We start from the raw sequence: 17670 nt of genomic DNA on the forward strand, positions 1-17670 counted from the left end.
GAAGCAAAAGGCACAAAAAAGAGATTTGAGGGCCAATGTGTTGAGGGATTGAGGAGAAGTTATGAGGATTTTTTTTTTTTTTCCTTTGTTTTTTCTAGTCTTTTCCTTGTTTGGGGATTATCTCAATCGTCTTCTTTAGTATTTCCTCTCTTTTTAATAAAAATTTTACACTTATAAAAATAAAAGTAAACAAATCACCAGTACATTTACTAATGGGTTGATATTAAAAGTGACGAACTCCCTAACTATCTCAGTCGTTTTCTTTAGTGTTTCCTCTCTTTTTAATAAAAATCTTACACTTATAAAAATAAAAATAAACAAATCACTAGTACATCTACTAATGTGTTGATATTAAAAGTGACAAACTCATGAACTCGTCAGTTATAAAAATGATAAATGCATGTTTTGAAAATTAAAATGAACAATGTACCGAACTTGGAATTTTGTCATACGTAGCAAGCACTCTTTTCCTGTAGCGCACATAGACGGTTAAGAGAGGGCCACCTCAACCACAAACTTAAACTACACCGTTAAGGCCGTGTTTGTCCCTCAACAAAAAATATCCAAGCTGTGGTATAAAATACACTATTCCTAAAAATTTTGTTTCTTCGACGCATAAAAAAATTAAGAGGGTTTAACGTAAATCAATAGGAGTTTAGCGTGACCATCAATTTTGGAAAGAGGAATCCCACCAAAACCCTAAGAGATTCCTCTTTCCCACTTTTTGTAAATTTCTATTTTTCTTTAAAAGAAGTTTTAAAATTGCAGGTTGAGTGATCGTCCATTTTCATTGTCGTGGATCATGTTAAAAAAGATCTTGTTTTCTTCTTCTTTTTTAAAGAAGAATCAAATTCTCATCCATAAAGAATCGCAATGCACGGAAAGGGTTGTTGGTGTGTTATAAATAAAAATTTGTGTGACAATAGAAGCTCTCTATTGTGACATATATGTCGTCACCGTGAACAACACAAAAGAAGAAATAAAGATGGAAATATCGGCATCACCTGTATCAATGGTGATGAATGGCGGACATCCTCGAACCGTACTGATAACAGGCGTGAGCAGAGGACTGGGGAGAGCCCTGGCTCTGGAGATGTCTAAGAGAGGCCACACCGTTATAGGGTGCTCAAGGTCGCAAGAGAGTCTCGACTCCCTTAAATCCCAACTCTCTTCTTCGCCATCACAACCGAACAATAAACATCTCCTAATCAAAACTGATGTTCGATCAGATACCAATGTTGCAGAGTTGGCTCGACTTGTCATGGAATCCAAATCCTTACCTGATATCATTGGTACATTTCTCAATTCTTTACATCACTTTAATCAAATCAAATGCGCTCTTAGGTATTGGTGTTTGTGTTTGATTAGGTTTTCATCTTGTTTTAGCTAATAATGAGGACTAATTTTTTTCCCTTTGTTTTTTTTTTTTATTTACTGTAATTTAGATCTCATATTCTCATATAAATTAGATTCGAAAAACAAGGATAGAAGACATGTATGATTGAATGTATACTTTGGATATTGTATGTGAATAGTGGATGTCTTACAAATTATATTTTGATTGAATGTACTTTTGATAATTTGGTTGAAGAAAAATCCCAAATCATGTATTATTAGAAGAATTGATGGGATGATCCAAATTGTTAAACATTCCCACCATGCGTACAAGGAAGCCCTGGATCTTTATATCAGATGGTGAGAGAATGTTTGAGGGACGTTATTCCATTTAGAGACATGTTTTCAATATTTATTTTAGTAATCCAACGTGATAGTTAAGTGACCCCAAGGGGTTGGCCTAGTGGCAAGCTGAGCCTTTTTAAGCTCCTCGGGAAAGGTAGGTGAAGTGTTCAAAACCCCATGAAGCAATGAATTCCTTGGGTCCACCCTCTAGGGTCCGGTTGACCCTCGACTCAACCAGTTGCACGTAGGACTTTCCGAGGGGGTGGTGCGTGTGACCGTGGGATTAGTCTCACTCAAAGGGTGGCGATACCCACAATCAGCACACAAAAAAATAAAAAAATAAGATACCTTAGTACTTGGAAACTTACATAGTTCGCTTGTTGGAAACCAATGCAGTTATTGAGTGCTCACAACGGCTCCATCATGCCAAATCTCTGTTGATCATGCCGCATTTTCAGATAATTTGAATGAAAATGGCTATGTTATGGCATGTTTTTTTCTTTTTAGTTTCCAACTTGAATTGTTGTTTTCTCATATGTTGATTGGACTTGATGTCGTAATAATCTTCATTTGACATCCCATTGTTATGCCATGATTCACCATCTTCACTCTAATTTGTTTTATTGGAGTGCAAAGAAACAACCTACCATTTCCAAATCTAGTGCCGACCGCTGAGAGAATATTGCTCACTTGCCTATGCTTCTGTCAAGACGATTTGGGTTTCTACTAGCTACATGAGATCTGAGTTATGTTAACAGTTCTCACAGTTCTTTGTTGTAATAATCTAAGTGCTATATACACGGACAAGTATCCAATGTTTCACTCTTGCAAAAAACATGTATAGCTTGACTACCACTTTGTACATGAATGGTTTGCACAAGGAAGCCTATGTGTTTATTATTTTCCATACACCTTTGCAAGTCAGTATAACACTTTTGTGTGTGGCAACTGTATATGATTTTTGTTGGTCTTAATAAATTTTCACTTACCAAAAAAATGTTTTCGGTTGTTGAAAGCCCAAAACTGGTATTGAATATTCTTCATAACAAAATATGTCGAGTTGTTACTAACTGAAGGACTATAATTTTTTTTTTTGAAAAGTAACTGAAGGACTATAATGACTAGTAATAAATGTGAAGTTTGAGCTCCATATTGGTTTATCCTTTCTCATACATTCATGGGCCAAGAGCAAGTTTAGATAGAATAAGTCACATTGGCTTTGGGGATAATCAGGATAAAATTGATGAAATACACTCCTTATGCTATTACTTGGTGGATTTGGTTGGAAAGGCATAGGAGAATTTTCAAAGATGTTTCAGCTTCCTGTCAGGATGTTATTTTGAACATTTTGGGTTTGTGTTTCTTATGGTGCAAATTGTGCCCAGAATTTAAAGGGGCGTTCTTCGAGGATTTTGTTTTTAGATTGGATTTTGTATGTAATAGTTAGTTGCCGTGTTTTGTTGGTCATCTCAACTGACAGTTGTAATGTTTCTTTTTTCAATAAAATTTATATTTATAAAAAAAATTGATGAAATACACCATGTGAAAGTCACATTTTCTAATTCCAAGTTATAATCATTTCCTTTCCCATCAAGAAATATAATTGACTAATCCTCAAGGAAAGTGTTGGTAAGCTCAGCATCCCTATTCCAATATTCTTTAACAACTTGAAAAATGGACCGCTTTCCACACTGTTGCCAATATGAAAATAAGGAGGACTTGCAAAGGAAAGAAAAAAAAAGTTGCTGCTAAATTTCAGATGGTGTTTATCCAAATGTTATTTGTTGTTGATATCTGCAGTCCAAGGCCTCTCTATATTGATTTTCTTTATTGTCCATGGTTTATATACTATTAAATTAATCAAATGGTCATGTGGACATAGAACTGAAACAAGGTAGCTGCCAGTAAACAATGCAGGGACCATTAATAAAAACAACAAGCTATGGGAAGTGCCGGCAGAAGAGTTTGATACTGTCATAGATACTAATATAAAAGGGATAGCCAACGTGTTGCGTCACTTCTTGCCGCTTATGGTTGAAAGCAAGCAAGGGATTGTCGTCAATGTGTCATCTGGGTGGGGAAGATCTGCAGCTGCCCAGGTAGTGATGGTTTGCTGTGATAATGCTGTCCCTCAAGTGTTATTATTATACCTAAATTATTGAAGCCTAACTATATTTGGACAGGTTGCACCCTATTGTGCTTCGAAATGGGCAATTGAGGGGCTGACTAGATCAGTGGCAAAGGAGTTGCCCGAAGGAATGGCTATTGTTGCACTTAATCCCGGTGTGGTAAATACCGACATGCTTGTGTCATGCTTTGGCACTTCAGCGGGTCTGTACCAGACAACTGAATCATGGTACGTATATTTCTTCTCTCCAAACGTTTAACTTCTTTGGTATCTCCTTTACAATTTATAGGAAAGTTGAGTCATTGACAATGAAGACTAGGTGGAATACTGATGCTTACTTTTTCTCTGAGGATGATTAGATGATCACCATTTTGAGGAGATCATCATGGGTCGACTACCTATCCTATAGAGCCATTCTACTTTGTCTAGTGTTGTATCTTCTGGTTCGTCATGCTTACCTTTTCTGATGCTCACTTTATGAGGATGATTAGATGATCAACATTTTGAGGAGATCGTCATGGGTCGACTATCTATCCTATGGAGCCATTCTAGTTTGTTTAGTGTTGTATCTTCTGGTCCGTCATACTTTTTCAAATCTTTCCTCACTCTCACAATGGTGTTATTTGTTTTTAATCTATTTATCTTGCGAATTAAAACTGCATTCTCGATCATATAAAAACCTAAAACAAGAATCGGAGGGTGACATCAGGGAAAAAAATTCCTCTAAATGCAATGTTCTAGAGAAACTCTTAGTTCACATTTGTTAATTGTTGTGTTACATTTTAACCATATGCTAAGCTATTTCTGTTGCTTCAGGCATATTCAATACTTAATGCTGCTAATGAACATTGTGAGAAGTAATTTAAGTGCACCTTAGAGATATTAACCTAAGATCCTGTTCTCACTTGATGTAATCTCAAATTTTCCTAAGTTGATTACTTGTTGGCGAGGACTTATTTCCAATGCTGTTATATGAACTTTTCTGTTGCCTAACTCTTTGAGAAACTTCTTGTTTTTAGCTTCTAACCCAGTCCCCCCAACTTTCAGGGCACCAAAAGCAGCTACTATGATACTTAACCTTACAATGGCGGACAACGGTGCATCTCTAACTGTGTGATTAAACCAGTGCTTCAAGACATCGATCAACATGTTTGGAAAGAGTGTGTATTGGCATTGACAAAAATGTAATGTGTTAATCGATTGTTGCTATAATGTAATTCAAAAATATGTAGAAGGATGTTACAAGCCTGACTATGTAATTAACATAATTTTAGCAGTTATTTGATATTTAGGGCATGTTTGATTGCTGGAAAAATATTTACCTGCCAAAGCCTTTTCTACTGTTTGAGCACATCATGGAAAATCGCTTTGTACTTTTTCCTTTAAATTAGGTTGTATAAGATTTTTCTTTTTTGAGTAAGTCTAGCCTTATTAGTTTAGTTTTCAAATCTTACTCAGGGTTAATTGAGCTCACCTCATCCAAAAAAATCATTCAATGCCATAGTGATATAGAGGACAAATTTTTTTGTAAAATATTAAAAAAGTTATTATCCACTGTTAAATTTTAATTTTAAATTTGAGAGTTAAGTGGAGTTCAATAGCCGTTCATTTTCTAAACCTCAAGGATATTTTTATCACCTCAAGCGACAAATCTCATGCTTGTGACAAACAATTTTTCCCGCTTTTTTATTTGTTTTGTACTCAAACAACATTAAATTTAAGTTTTCCAGGGCAAACCACTACATAATTAAAATAAATTTAAAAGTTATTTGATATTTAATATCTTATCTAATAAGATTGGGCTGTGTTCTGGATTAGGATTCCCCCATGTTGGTGAGAAGATGTTATTCTTCATAGTTGTAAAATAAGAAAGGATGGGAGGCCAGGCCCACTCTCCTCTTTTGGTTTCAGCTTGGGATTCGCCCTCATTTCTGATTTTGGTACACCATTGTGAGATATGAAATCATAAAAATAGCACCCCATTTTATTTTATTCATTTTTGCAGTCACCACCCCCAGGTAGGTTGGGAACAAATACAAAAGAAACCAGATTTTAAATAGGTAACCCAACACAGCATATCCTACCTCTATACAAACTACGATAAAAATTTGCCAATCAAAAGCAATCAAAAAGCTCAACGAAAACACAAAATTTTCCCCAGTTGGCACAACTTGCTTGTTCAATAGGAGTAGGAGTTGGTGGTGATTATGGGATCTTCACATCGCGGAGCATTTTCCATCCACAGCTTCCTTGAGTTTCCTTCCCAGTGCAAATGCCAAAGGTGGAGGGACAGCATTCCCAATCTGCCTATGCTTGCTTTGGATGTTACCAGCAAATTTATAGCTATCTCGAAAACCCTTCACATAGAAAATCAAACAATTTTTATGTATAATAAAAACTAAACAAACTACGAAAGATGATATAGGATGGAAAAAATTTGCACGACTTACTTGAGACCGAGCACACTCACGAACAGTGAGTATCCTGTCCTGGTCAGGGTGAAAGCACATTCCCACCTTGCCCATGGGTTGGGGGTCTGTGATGGAAGTCGGGAAGTTTCCTTCCCAATCCAACCTTCCGAAGAGCCCTTTCCACTGATTGTGCCTCTTGGCTGTGTTGGGTAGGCACCAGGGTATTAGGTCTACCATTTGTCCAGTAGACAGTCTAACCTGTGTATTTCGAAAAAAGCCTCATCTAACTTGAAATTCATAAAGCGATAACATGACGTCACATAACAGGAGTGGCAAGTGGTAATACCTTTTCCTCTGGCAGGTCGTGCCAATCAGCACCAGGACGCTTTGGAATTCTCTGACATCGGATAAGATTCAACTCGTTCATTTCTTTTGATATGTGATCAGATAAGGCTACCATACTCCCTCGAATTTGCTTTTGGAACCAGGACACGGGTTCATTTTGATACTGAGAAGAACAAAAACAAAAACAGTGTGGTACTGGTAAAGATAACCAATAAGGACTACAAGTAGTAGAAGTGCAAAACTTTTCAACAAAAAAAAAAAAACTCCAAAAGAGAGCAAAATCTTACCTCCATATCTACCTTAGATGCACCATTTCCAACCGGTGGGAGATCTCCAATCGTATCTCTCACAGTTATTGCACGGAAAGGGGCTCCACCAGCAGTACTCCGAACAGCGGCATATTGCACATCTTGAGGTAATGAGATCTTCAGTTCTGGACCCGCAAAGACATGAATTGGTTCGGGCCATTCGGGTAGTGTCTCTTCTGGAGAGGCTGCCCATATGAATGCTCGCTTCCGGGATTGAGAAACACCATAAGCTCCAGCTTCCAGAACACCAAACCTTATCTAAAGCACAAACAAACACCAATTCAAACAATTATACCAGCAACAGATCAGCATCTAAATCTCAGTATATCAGCAACCAATTAAGAACTACCTGATACCCCATTTCAAGTAGGGAAGCCAGAGTTAAACGGAATGTTTGCCCTTTATTGAAAGAAACGAAATTCCTCACATTCTCGAGGAGGAAGTACTTTGGGCGGAAATAATCGGCAAAAGATAAAAAAGCTAAGATCATTTCGCATTGTACTCTGCTCCAAGTGCTTTGGTTAAATCGGTTCATCCCCGAAAAACCCTGCAAAAGACAGTTTCCATGAATTAAGTTATGAAATTAACAGTCAGTCAATGGAATACCACAGGTTAGAGGTTAGAGTGGACGGTTACACAGACCTGACATGGAGGCCCTCCATTGATGAAATCCACTTGACCGGGCATCGGCAAGTTATTAATCTTTTCCTCACCAAGTTTCGCAGCTAACTCTGCAGCCTCAGGAGTGGAGATACAGTCATCCACATCCCCATATTTTTCCATGATAGCCCTACATTACAATCCATTCATGAGTTAAGATAGTGTGGTACTCACAAACCATATGGACTGATTTCAATGTAGACAAGCAAAATATAAATAAATCATTCACCTCAAGATCACATTGCAATTATCAACAAACATCAATGCATCTGAATGATTAAGATTAAAAGCTTCTCCTGCAGGCTCTTCATATTCAATTGCCCACTTGGTAAATGAGACACCTAAACATATCAAAAGCAGCAAATGGTACATTTTTCCTTAGGTGTTCCAGTGATAAATTCAGACATACATTACAAGGCTCAATGATGCTAAATTTCTGAGAAAGGAGGTTACCAGATTTCTGCAGTCCCTCGGACAAGCCACCACAACCAGCAAAAATGTCTAGAGTGGCCAACCTATTTTTCTGAGATGCAACTTGTTTGTCGATGGCATCACAATCATTTTCTCCGTCTTTACCCTTTCCCTTCTTCTTTCTAGATTCAGCATCGTGAACCGTATTCCCTGTTGAGAACCTTAGCTTGACATTTGCCGGCAACTGTCAAAAAATCAACATTTGCAGTCATTATTGGAAGAGTCCAAAAAAGAAAAAGAATGTTCTTACGCTACGTCCTATCAATGAAATTAGTAAAACAGATGGCAAGGCAACAACAGGTGGTAGAAAGTATCATTTGGTGAATTGGAAAATGGTTTGCACCCCAAAGAAGAATGGAGGCTTGGGGATTAGAGGGCTAAGACTAATAAAGCTCTCTTGGGTAAGTGACTTTGGCGATTCGGGGAAGAAAGAGACAACTTGTGGAGGAAGGTGGTCCAGGCTAAATATAGAGAAAAGAGGTTTGGTTGGTATAGTAATGAGGCTAGAGGAACTTATGGGTGTAGTGTGTGGAGAAGTATTCTGAAGGGTGTTGATAAGTTTGATAGGAGATTAGATTCAAAGTTGGGTTGGGAGACAAGGTTAGATTTTGGGAAGATCTTTGGTGTGGAACTTCATCTCTGTCTACCCAATTTCCATCTTTGTACACTTGCTCTTTGAAAAAAAATAACTCAATACGGCAGTGTCTGATTCAGGACGGAAACACGAACTCTTGGGATCTGGGATTTAGGAGGAATTTCAATGATTGGGAATTGACAGAGGTCACATCTCTTCTAGATCTCATTAATTCGATTCGATTCAATTCAGAGAGAACGAGCAGGACAGAAGAGAATGGTTCAAGGCTAAGGATAAGAAGTTTTATGTCAAGTCTTTCTATTATTGTTTGCTTCCTCCATCTATCATTTGGTCAACTCTTGTTTCTTCTAAGGTGTCTTTCTTTTTATGGCTTGCCTCTTTGGGTAGAATCTTAACCTTAGATAATTTGATATATCTGGGGTGGATTACCCCAAACTTCTGCCATCTTTGTTTGAGGGATGGGGAGGCAACCAACCACATTCTTATTCATTGTTCTTTCGCCCGTGTTATTTGGATGTTCTTCTTATCTCATTTCCAGGTGGATTGGGTTCTTCCATTATCTATCTTTGGGCTTTTAGAGAGTTGGAGTTTCAACATCTTCTCTTCTAGAAAGAGGCATCTTTGGACTATCCTTCCATTCGCCATTGCTTGGGGTCTTTGGAAAGAGCGTAACAACAGGGTATTCCATAGCAAGGAGAGTTTGCCTCATACGGTGATTTTAGAGATTTTGGAATTTCTTTTCTTCTAGTCAAAGATGAGTAAAGATTTTGAGGGATTGAGCATCCAAGATTTTGTTTTTAATTGGGATATGGTTTGTGAACCATAGCCACCCGTCGGGAGTGTTTTTATTTTTTCGTCATTTCTCTTTCTTGTTTTTTTTTTTTTTTTTTTTTTTTGGTTCTGTTGTTTGAGGGCTATCTCAGCCTCTTCTTCTCCTTTTACTTTCATTAATAAAATTTATATTTATCAAAAAAAAAAAAAAAAGATAAAGTACCTGCTTAAGGGATCCTTTAGCAGGATCATATTGATGCTCACAAAAGAAAACATGCTCTAAGATCGCAGGGCCATCAAGAAAAGGAAGATCGTGCTTCTTTCTTAATTCACATTTCCCTTCTATTGTCTCAACGGGCACACTAAGGACTTGTTCACTGTAATAGACCTGGGGCACACATAGTTGGAAAAATTCTTGGAACATGTCAAAATTATCAAAATGAAGTATGCCCACACAATATAGGCAGATGGGCATGTGCACATGCATACTGTATAATGTTTGTAATTTTGTAAACTGACATAGAGAATGGCTACAAATTAATGAAGAATAAATATGCAAAAAAGTTAATAAATCAGCTCATACCTCTCTAATATCAGAACTGTATGCCTTATCAGACGAAATGTCCTCTGGTCTGAAAAACCTCCTAACTTTCACTTGGGTAGACCCTATGGTAGCTTGTTTGGACCCTTTGGGGACATCAATATCCAGCAATTGACATACAACAAAGGCTTTCAACCCCACATTTCTCCCAGACTTGAAAGTTTCATGTTCCTCTTCTAGATCCACTGTGAAGTGAAGGGGACTGACATAGACAAAGTCATTGACAGTGTACTCAATTCCTTTGTAGATATAACCAGTTCTGGAGGAATTCAATTTAAAGAGTTCCTTCTCCTTCTGGGCTTCCTTCATTTTGCAAGAGTGGCAAATCCCAGATCCGAGGCCCATAGTATTGCATGGAAGACCGAAGAAAGCACCTTTCTCAGGCCAATATAAACCTTTACAGTAAAACTCCATCGGCAATCCTTTTTTTCTCCTCTCCTCTGCTCTTGCCTTGTCAATCTTATCAAAATCAGCACTATCCTTCCTATGCTGATATCCCCAAGGCCTCAACCTGATATCCACAACCACTATTTGTCTAACATCCCCCAACTCAAATTCCATACACTCATTTCTCAAGAAAACCTCCCTCTCATTAGCAGTGTTCCCCAAAACAGTCTGAGATCCTCTCTCCATCACCCTTCCATGAAGCATTTTTTTACCATCTGATCGTTCAAACATGTATTCCACAAAATAGATGACTGGTGTCTCCTCTGACTCATCAACTTCCATTACCACAGAACCCCCGACAGCAATGACATCTCCACGCACAAATGCCTGTTTATAAAGAGCCTCACCAGAGCATGTTTTGCCTATTGAATCCCCATCCCATCTAATTTCTTTGCTATCGGAGTTGGATTTAATTGGCTTTGATGTCAAATGAAGCTTTGGAATGTTCTCTTGAAGCAATACTTTCTCCTCTTCAACCTCCTCCTCTTCATTCTCTTCTTGCTCCTCCTCAACCTCTTCATCCTCCTTCACTTCATTCCCATCTCCCCCATTTGGACCTTCAGGAAGGTGATTTGAATAATAGTCCCCCCAGATTCTGTTGATCAACCTTGTTGTTGTGGCCTGCATTGCCTTCCTTTTCAACGTCACAGGGCCCATTGATGCTCTAGGATTCAAATTTGGTTCATTTTTTAACACCATCTTCTTCTTCATTAACAACTTAGTATGGTGTCTCTCCTCCATTTTATCAGATAGACCACTCACAAAAGCACATTTCCTGATTGTCTCATTAGGATACTCAGAAAATTGTTGCAGTATTATCTGCCCATGGACCACTATATATCTCTCCACAGCCACAGGATTAGAAGAAATATAAGCAGGATGGTCCTTCTCAAACTCTGAGACTCTTTTGATGACATCAGCAAAAGAAAGCCGAGATACCCGGCTTTGCTCCTTCAACAATGTGATGATGCCTATTGCAATTCTTGCAGTTTTCAGAACTGTTTCATACCATGGAGCATATTGCTTTGATGGCTTTCCAAGCCTATACCTGAAGGAATGAAGAGAACCAATGAATATCCATTACAACGCCAATTACATACAAAACAGGAAAGAACTCATTGCTGCTGTTTTCAATTTCTAATAAAAAAATTTGATCATGTTTCAACTTCTAATAAAGAAAAGAAAATAGGATACCAGGCCATATCTGTTCGGATTGATATGAAGATCATTGAAGATCCAAATTCAATCATCCATTCCTTTATCGCGCTCAGATAAATTGGAATACCATCTGCATCCTGCTCGACTGAAGAAGATTGGACTGGATCTACATCAAAACCGAATCCGCTCCCATCATCAGCAGTCATGGTTCCAGATCCAAAGATTGTCACATCAACTTCAGCACATGATTTCATTGGAAGGAGTTCCAGAGAAATAAGCCTGGAGTCTGAGTTGTAAAGAGACCAGTTGTGTAGCATGCTTCGGGGAAGGTCAGCAGGATCACACATGTTGACATCACTGTCAAAGACAAGATACTCATCTGTCTCTTCGACAGAGGACTTGTAAAATGCAGGAAGAGGATAGTCATTTGCAATCTCATCCTCATTAATCTTTATGTAGAACTTCTTGGAAGAAGAGTTTGGGCGCTGAGTTCTCTTAGGTTTCATTGAATTCCAGTACTCTTCTTCTTGCAACAACCGTGCCAACTTCTGATCCTCATCTTCCTCAGTGGATGGATCGGATTCCTTTTTTCCATCCTTAATCTTCAAACTCCCTCCTGATGAGAGTTTTGGCGGTACTTTGAATTCCCCTCTTTTCCTACACTCATCTCTAAGGGCAACAAGCACAGGTAACTCAGCAAGAACCTGATCGTTTTTGGTAGATGTCTCATCCAAACCTATCAATTGATTATAGATAAAATCACCCTGTAAGATAACAAAGTCCTTAGCAGACATACCACCATAGAAGCTCTTACTTCCACTCATAGAACGGACAACACCAGCAAGCAATTCATCAAGAGTCAAGTCAGGGTTTCCTCCAAAAGATTTCAACAACTTTTTGAAAACCTCAAGACAAGTGCGAGCCTTCTCAAAGAAATGATCATATAACTTCTTGTAGCCACCCGCAGGTTTAACACAGTCATAATCTGCAATATCAGTCGAGACCCAAATTACAGGAGACCCATCTTCATACCCGGAGATCGCCCAAGACTCTATTCGCCCGAACCCTTCACATCTAACACCCTTTTCCTTCTCTTTCTCTGATCTTTCCTCCCATGGCAAGATGAGACCAGAAATAAACATGTCATCAACTTCCGACATCTCAAAGGGCTGTGGAATTCCATTGACATCATGGAAGATGAAATCGGTGAGTCTTCTATTTGGTCGGGGATCATCCGGCCCAGATGTCAGCCGTATGGCACTGATCTCTTCTTCAACTACATGTTCTTTCTTGGCTTCAACAGTAGAGGACTTTTCTGAAAAACGAAAAGATTTTGCCTTGAAATCGGAACATGCAGCAGCTCGCTTTGGCTTTTTTTTGCGAGATTCTCCAATGTTCTCAGCAGTCCCAGTCCGCTTCTTTTCTTTTAGATCGGTTGTAGCTACCTCATCGGTATCTATTTTATTGATACCAGAAGTGTCTGTCTTTGATTTGCCTCTGGATTTGTTCTTCATTCCTCAAACAAGATACAACAGAAACTGGTATAGAAATTATGTGAAAAAAAACTAACGCTGCGTTTGGATTGAGGGAAGGGGAGGGACTTACTCCTATTTGGATTGTTAACTGAGGAGGGAAGAGAAGAAAAATTGAGGGAAGGAAGGGAAAAATAGCAAAATTTTGTTCCCCCCAAAATTGGAGTGACGAGGAGGAAAGGGAAGAGAACAAAATTTTGTTTTCAAATTTGTCCTCAACATTTTTTAAATTTCCAAAGAAACATGATATTGGCAGGCCAATTATTACTAGTTACACCCCAAGTTATAAAACACAATGAAACCCTAGAGAAGGGACAAAGAAGAAACCCTAGAAAAGAGACGAAGGCGGCGACCTCGACTAGGAGACGAACTAAGCTATTCTCTCTCTCTTCCTCATTATTCTGATTTTTTTTCTCTCTTCCCATTTTGATGGTCTGGGTCTTATGCTAAATCATCTTGCGCCGCACTGTTTGTGGCATCAATTAGGATTACGTTGCAATGTGCTATCCTCTAATTATAAACTCAGTAGGAATTCTGGTTTGTCTAATTACCACACTTTTTGTCATCCCAATTTACTCTCTTCAACTTTGGAACTGAGAAGGAAGTTAAAAACTGGTAATTTTCTTGGGTTTCAGTCATTTAGACAGTATAGGACATTTATGTTGTGTAATACTAAAATTTTATCTCCTTTGTTGTAAACTCAGGTACCTCTTTTTGTGTGTTTCAATTAGATTGTGGGTCGGTCTTGTTATCGGATACACTACTGAGTATTACACCACCAATGCTTACAGGTGGTCATTCTCTTCAGAGTTACTTTTATTATCCCCGATGTCGCTTGTCAATTGGCTAAGAAGATTATCTACCATTGTTGGGACCCATGCCCCTATCGGGCAGGCTTGCAATTGATGCCTATGGCCCTATAAGTGACAAAGCTAGCGGAATTGCTGATATGGCAGATGGTTGGAATGAGCCACAAGATCACATTGGTAAGGTAATTCAAAATCAGCAATGCTGTTGGGAGATACAGACAAGGATTCAACACTTAGAGGGTATGTGAAAACTGGTGAAGAAAGAGGCTTTATTCTTCTTCCTCAAAAACAAAATATCACTCTAAAGCTTAAGAATCAAATTTGGCAAGATCGATCAGGCGATGAAAATTTTGAAACAGAACCAGAAAACTTTCCAACCTAATAGACCATCCAGCATGGTGAAGAAAGATGCTTTACATTCAAAATGGTTGTACAAGCATGTCCACAGCGTCCATCATGAGTAAGTGATCCTGCTGAGGTTTTTTATAAAATGTTTAGTTTTTAAAACTCCAATTCAAATGTTTCCTTTCTTTTTGGCACTCTTATTGTTCAACTATATCGTGTGCAGATATTTCCATGGTTATATAATGCCTATTTACATCATTTTGTGAAATCAAATGGTTACATCATCTGCTTCTCGATTCCTATAAATTTTTTTCAAGCAAGCTTTTAGTGTTTTGGGTCCTTTAGGAGTGGAATAGATGTATTAGTGAGAGTGGGAATTTCTTTCTTATTTTCTAATATATCAAATGATTTGGGCACATAGGTCTTTATTGTATTTGGTGTTGCAGTGTTGGTGCAGAGTGTGTAAAGCTTGCCTACATTAACTTCTGTCAAGTTTGTGAAGAGGAGGACAAGGATGGGTATGTAGTGATATAATACTTGCACTAATTGACTGGTACGGAATTGCTGATTACTCTTTTTGCTCGATAATGGTTATCAACTAGATGGGTACACTTATCAAAAGAAGGAAAAGCAAACAAAAAAAGAACTTAGTGGATGGCATATTAATAATATCTTTTTAATCAATGAATTAGTAATGTTAGATTAGGTCCTTAATAGAATTCATCAACTTTAGATCATTTACTCGTATTGGAGATCATGGACCCTTTCCTATGACTTATAACTATTTCATGTAAATATTTTGCTATTTAAGGAAGCATTTGTATGTTTTGCGAAACATTCAAGTATTAGTAAGTATTATTGGTTTTCAGTGTGATTTTTTGTCCACTTCTAGTATATAGACTCATCCTATTTTTGGATTCTTGGAAAATCCTGATCTAACTAAAGAATGCAACCTAGACTGCTTGAGCGTAAACCTTCTACCTTAATTATTTTGTTTCCATTTTGTTACTTTAATAGGAAATGTTCATAGGATACACCTTTGCTTTTTCTATTTTTTTTTTTTTTATTCCTTTGGGTGTTATCGGTATGTTTCTTGTGGGGCCTTTCGGGGTACAACTGGAGCAAAGAATCCTCGCCTATGATGCCAAAGAGTAATGATTAGAGAGCCAGTCTTGTTCTGCAATCCTCCTCCAAGTGTGTTTCAACTTTCAATAGAAAGTTTATTCTTGGGCTTTGCCACCACCGTCGATCCTGCTCTCACATGGCCTCGTCTGTTGATTCTGTGGCTGTGGATGGTATTAAGAGTCTTGGAGACAGTAGAACATTATAATTTGTTTCCAGCATGCTTTTATTGCATTCATCCAATGATATCACACTTTTTTTTTTTTAATCTTCGACTTGACACTCTTGTGTTTTCTACCTATGTTTATAGAATGTGTTATGTTTCATATTTGGAGTGTGTGGCATCGAATCTCTCATGACCTGGGGTCATTACATATGTGATCCTTTTAACTTCTCATAGTTTTGATCTATTTACATAATTTCTTATCAGGTTATCAAGCATTTCGATGGATGCAAAGCTGATCTGGTTGTTTGTGATGGTGCTCCTGATGGTTAGAAAGAGTCTTTTATGGGTTCATCCAGTGTTGGTATTAGTTGTATATGATCCATGACTTTTTATTTCAATAAAAGCATGCTGAAAACAGATTCTAAATTGGTATTGGGCCTCAAACTTTGTATGCGTTGCTCACCTCGGATGAACTGTGGATTCCCAGTGAAGAGAAACAGTAAGGAACATTATAACTGTGTCTAAATTGGATTTCATGTGACTTCAATGGCTACTGCTGGGAGCCGATGGGGTGTTAATGAATTGGTTGAGTTTTGTACTAATGATTTTTGGTGGCCAGGCAGGATATATGCAATGGAAGGTGGACCAAATACCAGATCGGTCACTTTTAAACACTGCTGGTTGGAAATTTATAGTTCCTCGACTTTACAAGAAGTATGCAAATGATGACATGAAGCTCAATATTTCTTTTACTTCTCCTCCACTTATTAGGATTTCGTCTGATAAGATTATTGCTACCATATACTCTGACATGACAGTTGCATGCATCTCTATGGTAAGCTTAATAGCAAGATGTGTGCCTTGTAGTTTCTGTTTCATTTTTAATGTATTTTTGCTTATTAACTAATTTTTTTAGCTGAGGAGAAATTATGAGATGCAATGCAAGAGCTTGAAGTAGTTAAAGCATCAGACATAATAGCTCTTGAAAACTTGAAGACTCTTACTAAGAAAACAATGAAGTCTTAGAGCTTCAGCATCTCAACATAATTCATTTATAACTATAACAAATTTCGAAACAAGTACTTGAGTGGGCGTGCGGAAGGGTCGAAGAAATTGCAAATATGAAGGTTGCTGCTGCCCAAGCATGGATTGAAACAGTAAAGGCTAGTGAGAAGGAGATATTAATGAAGACAAAATTAGCTCATAGAGAGATGAGAGAGGAAAAGTGGTAGAAGAAAAGCAATTGCCAGCAAAACTGGCAGTTGAGGGTGAAGTACGAAAGTTGAGACAACATACTGAAGGTTCGAATTTGCAGATTGATGTGGGATTTGTAAGATCTATGAGAATCATTTTTCAAAAGTCGTATGTAAAAGAAATATTGAGTCTGTTAATCATCTCTTTTTCCTATTCAATAACCTATAGCATCTGTTCTTTGTTCTTTTCCCAAATTTTTAAGATTTGACTCTGCCCCAATTCTGTTGTATATTTCTTGGGTGAATATATTAAATACCATTTTTTTTCTCTTAGTTGCAATGTTTTCTTTTCTTTTGTTTCTGTTATTAATTTGTTTTAGTCCCACGTTGAAAAGGAAGAGGTGGGAACCGACTTATAGATTGAAGTTATTACATGATTAATTCCTATATTCGACGGTCTCTAACTGTCAAAAATATGTTATTCGACGGCCTATAGCCGTCGAATAAATGATTAAAATTCCAGATTCGACCAGAGGAAACAGCAAGACTTGCAGGAAGTTAGCAATATCCCTTATGTCGTAGACAATGGTGCGAGTGTCTTCTCTCGAAACCCAAAGGAAACAGCAAGACTTGTTGCTGAATGGTTCAGCTCCAAAATAGAAGAACTCAAGAAAATGTCCACAAACACACTTAAATTATCACAACCAGAGGCCGTGTTCAACATTGTTAAGGACATCCATGATCTGGCAACATCGCGTATTCGTTGATTACCTCATCTTTTTCGTGTCCAATCTAATTAAAAACATCTGCTACTATGGTTGTAATCATTATGGGTTTGACTAGTGTCATGTACAGCTAAACTTTAATATCGTTATTTGGATTTGTAACATTAGATGTGACTAGTGTCATGTACAACATTTTTTTTCAT

The 17670-nt window shown here is 37.8% G+C and overlaps 3 protein-coding genes across 3 annotated transcripts; 2 read left to right on the top strand and 1 right to left on the bottom strand.

The window, feature by feature from the left end:
- Positions 1 to 878: 878 nt before the first annotated feature.
- LOC147403896 (NAD(P)-binding Rossmann-fold superfamily protein) lies at positions 879 to 5104 on the top strand. The gene is made up of 4 exons (XM_086439674.1): positions 879 to 1292; positions 3586 to 3779; positions 3864 to 4036; positions 4856 to 5104. The coding sequence occupies exons 1-4, from the start codon at positions 986 to 988 to the stop codon at positions 4923 to 4925; spliced, it is 744 nt and encodes a 247-aa protein (XP_086295800.1). The 5' UTR covers positions 879 to 985; the 3' UTR covers positions 4926 to 5104.
- Positions 5105 to 5766: 662 nt separating this feature from the next.
- LOC147403897 (DNA (cytosine-5)-methyltransferase 1B-like) lies at positions 5767 to 13265 on the bottom strand. The gene is made up of 11 exons (XM_086439673.1): positions 11612 to 13265; positions 9953 to 11465; positions 9593 to 9757; positions 7986 to 8187; positions 7762 to 7873; positions 7515 to 7662; positions 7222 to 7419; positions 6852 to 7130; positions 6566 to 6727; positions 6259 to 6477; positions 5767 to 6165 (listed from the first exon to the last, which is right to left on the bottom strand). The coding sequence occupies exons 1-11, from the start codon at positions 13087 to 13089 to the stop codon at positions 6025 to 6027; spliced, it is 4617 nt and encodes a 1538-aa protein (XP_086295799.1). The 5' UTR covers positions 13090 to 13265; the 3' UTR covers positions 5767 to 6024.
- Positions 13266 to 13477: 212 nt separating this feature from the next.
- On the top strand, positions 13478 to 17054 carry LOC147403898 (uncharacterized). The gene is made up of 6 exons (XM_086439675.1): positions 13478 to 13722; positions 13812 to 14376; positions 14708 to 14779; positions 15814 to 16048; positions 16169 to 16384; positions 16466 to 17054. Exons 2-4 carry the CDS (start codon positions 14258 to 14260, stop codon positions 15932 to 15934), a joined length of 312 nt encoding a protein of 103 aa, XP_086295801.1. The 5' UTR covers positions 13478 to 13722; positions 13812 to 14257; the 3' UTR covers positions 15935 to 16048; positions 16169 to 16384; positions 16466 to 17054.
- The last annotated feature ends 616 nt before the right edge of the window (positions 17055 to 17670 follow it).

The sequence above is a fragment of the Akebia trifoliata genome, chromosome 4 (genome assembly GCF_017979445.1).
Source record: "Akebia trifoliata isolate Shusen 1 chromosome 4, ASM1797944v1, whole genome shotgun sequence".
Classification (NCBI taxonomy): Eukaryota; Viridiplantae; Streptophyta; class Magnoliopsida; order Ranunculales; family Lardizabalaceae; genus Akebia; species Akebia trifoliata.

Coding starts and splice junctions, on each gene's coding strand:
- LOC147403898 (XM_086439675.1), top strand. CDS start 14,258: ATGAAAATTTTGAAACAGAACCAGAAAACTTTCCAACCTAATAGACCA. Junction 14,377..14,707: donor GTCCACAGCGTCCATCATGA/GTAAGTGATCCT, acceptor TTGGTGTTGCAG/TGTTGGTGCAGAGTGTGTAA. Junction 14,780..15,813: donor GAAGAGGAGGACAAGGATGG/GTATGTAGTGAT, acceptor ATTTCTTATCAG/GTTATCAAGCATTTCGATGG.
- LOC147403896 (XM_086439674.1), top strand. CDS start 986: ATGGAAATATCGGCATCACCTGTATCAATGGTGATGAATGGCGGACAT. Junction 1,293..3,585: donor ATCCTTACCTGATATCATTG/GTACATTTCTCA, acceptor GGTAGCTGCCAG/TAAACAATGCAGGGACCATT. Junction 4,037..4,855: donor TACCAGACAACTGAATCATG/GTACGTATATTT, acceptor CCCAACTTTCAG/GGCACCAAAAGCAGCTACTA.
- LOC147403897 (XM_086439673.1), bottom strand. CDS start 13,089: ATGAAGAACAAATCCAGAGGCAAATCAAAGACAGACACTTCTGGTATC. Junction 9,758..9,952: donor ACAGTTCTGATATTAGAGAG/GTATGAGCTGAT, acceptor TGTGTGCCCCAG/GTCTATTACAGTGAACAAGT. Junction 7,131..7,221: donor TACTTGAAATGGGGTATCAG/GTAGTTCTTAAT, acceptor TTTGTGCTTTAG/ATAAGGTTTGGTGTTCTGGA.